The sequence below is a fragment of the Onychostoma macrolepis genome, chromosome 13 (assembly GCF_012432095.1).
Source record: "Onychostoma macrolepis isolate SWU-2019 chromosome 13, ASM1243209v1, whole genome shotgun sequence".
In the NCBI taxonomy this organism is placed as follows: Eukaryota; Metazoa; Chordata; class Actinopteri; order Cypriniformes; family Cyprinidae; genus Onychostoma; species Onychostoma macrolepis.
In genome coordinates this window covers 192,501-195,000 of record NC_081167.1, presented here as the reverse complement: position 1 = coordinate 195,000, position 2,500 = coordinate 192,501, and the positions used below count along the sequence as shown (strand labels likewise).

Sequence of the window (2,500 nt, the reverse complement as noted above, 5' to 3'; positions counted from 1 at the left end):
TCTTTATTCAGAAATGATTCAGACACTTTGACCTGATCATGTTTTGCTTCAGTGTTTTTCTTTAGTTGCTAATGCAACCTTTTTCCACCACAGACTGAACACAGTTAAGCATTTCTTGGTAATTGGTTGAGCTGAAGTGGTATTATTATCTATTATCTAATAATGTAGGCTACTTAAATGTAACAGCTGACAGCAGTTATCTGACATTATCAAGAAGAAATTGTTCTGACGCAGTTTCTTGCCATATTTTGTTTCCATTTTCTAAACTATAGCGAATAAACTGATGATGTGAGAAATGCTGGTGTCTGAATAAATTATGGTTTGACAGTCTCTTTCTTCCATTTTATGTTTTCATCTGTCAAACTATCATAACTGAAGTGTCCGAGCTTCACGACTGCGCACGAAGATATCCACACAATATTCGCATCTTTATATGAACCGCGAATTTAGTTGCATGACCACGAGATGTCAGTATGATTCGACATATATTCTCTGCTCATCACCAGTTATTCTCCTGGGTTTTCTCATATATATATATACACACACACACTGATGACGGAGTATTAAGCGTGTCGAGAGCGCGCACAGATATAAACTGACGCGTTATATTTAGAGCGTTTATAGTGATTGCGCACCGGTGTGTGTGTGTGTGTGTGCTGCTCGTTCAGGGAGTGTGTGATTGTTTCCAGACAGCGCGGATGCTGCCTGCTAAGGGAGCAGCAGTGGGCGTGTTCTCAATGGCGCACTAATACATTAGTCCTAGGAATTGTATCCTACTGTACCCGTTGTGCGCATGCAGCATGTTCTGAATGAATTAAAAATAATATACTGTATTTATATAATATACTGTATTTCTGATAACCGGACACGCCACGTGGTTCTGCCCAGTACAGTGCAGTGTCTGTAGTGTAGTGCGGCGCGCGGCGGAAGTGGAGCGCAGTGAATCAGTGCCCTCGCTAGTGTGCTGCTGTAGTACAGGCGGCGCTTTGTTCCACTCACGCGCACTCGCCGTTAGAAGCGCGACGCGTCACGCCAGTCTAACGGAAAACAGCGGCTCTGCGCTGGGGATGAAGGGATCGGTCTCCGGCGGAGAATAAGCGGAGGATTCCTCAGAGCGAGCCGGCTCCCGCGGCTGGACTCGGGTCAGAAGCCAGGATTGTCCCGCGGCTGGATGCGGAGGAATAGAATGAGCGCGGCTTCGTAAACACTCGGTTCTCCAAACACTCCCGCTTTATTCCCGCGCCATGGACAAGATGGAGCAGGAGGTGTTCACGCCTTTGTTGGAGGATTTTCTGCTGTCTCCGCTGGTGTGCTGGGTGGGTGATCGCGCGGATCCGTGTCGCGTCGCGTCGCGATGGTCTGCAGGGCTTCATCTGTGTGTGTGTGTGTGTGTGTGTGTGTGTGTGTGTGTGTGTTTGTAGGTGAAGACGGTGTCTCCGCTGCGCTCCGATGGCTCTCCTCTGTCGGAGTTCGTGACGCTGCTGGACGGGGTTTATCTGAACGACATCATGACTGAGATGTGAGTACAAACAGATTCATGATGGAGGCTGAATGACTGAAGCTCGTCCTCAGACTGTCGTGTTTATAGAGTAACGCTGCTGTCACACCAGACTTCATTATAACATGTTGGTTATAATATGCTGAATCACAGTAATCATGCTGTATTTCAGTGATATCACTATCAGCAGGGCTGTGATTGGGCCGCTTGTGGTCACGTGACTGGTGTTTGTGATTAGTGCTGTATTGCTTTTATACAGGAGTTCAATAAGTCTGACCAGCAGCCAATCAGAGTTGAGGATGGCAGCTGGCTCTGGGGCTGTGTTCCAGTTCATTTTTTATGCCCTTCACGCCGAACTTCCCTCCGTCTGGTTGACTCGGCTGTACGCCGTTGATTGCGTTGCGTGAGTGCCCACTGCTGGCAGAAGAACCCTTGCATCGGGCTGAACTGGAACGTCCTGAGCCCTGATCACTTAAGGCCCCGATATACTTCAAACGAAGTTCGTTTTCGTTCTTCGTTTGGGGGCAAAACGAAGTTTGAAGAGGCTGAGTTAATGTAAACGTGTCGCGCTGCTCGCGCGTGTGCCCTAAACACAACCACGATGGTGTGAGACGGGTACCAGTGGTCAGAATATTATCGACAAAAGAATGATTAGCAACAGTTCTGAGTCAAGAATCATGTTTGCAATACAAAAGAACCATTCATTTCCATAATCAGTCCTTTAAAGGGGTGGTCGACTGGTTTTTCTAGGCTTGATTGTGTTTATGGGGTGCAGTCTAACATGTTCATGCTCCGTTTTTTTAAAAACGCATTATTTTTCATATAATTTACCTTTATTCCACACCGCTCTGTCCCTTCTCTGACAAACGCCCCGATGATTTCCTGTTTTTATGAAGCCCCGCCCTCAGAAATACGTGATGGGCTCTGATTGGTTAGCTGGCTCAGTGTGTTGTGATTGGCTAAACCGCCGAGCGTGCGTCTAAATGTCCCGCCCCTCAGCTC

General features: G+C 47.4%; 1 protein-coding gene across 4 annotated transcripts in view; it reads left to right on the top strand.

Annotated features, from left to right (window-relative positions):
• Positions 1–678: 678 nt before the first annotated feature.
• Positions 679–2,500, top strand: part of ccdc88ab (coiled-coil domain containing 88Ab) — a 53,844-nt gene continuing 52,022 nt past the window's right edge. For 2 of the 4 annotated variants that reach the window (XR_009273871.1, XM_058795312.1), the window contains exons 1-2: positions 679–1,316; positions 1,422–1,519. Coding sequence is in view for 3 of the 4 variants with exons in the window: in XM_058795312.1 (XP_058651295.1) it covers positions 1,245–1,316; positions 1,422–1,519 (170 nt within the window). In the remaining variant the exon portion in view is untranslated. The remainder of the gene's footprint in view (positions 1,317–1,421; positions 1,520–2,500) is intronic. The other 2 variants (XM_058795314.1, XM_058795313.1) reach the window with 1 other exon arrangement.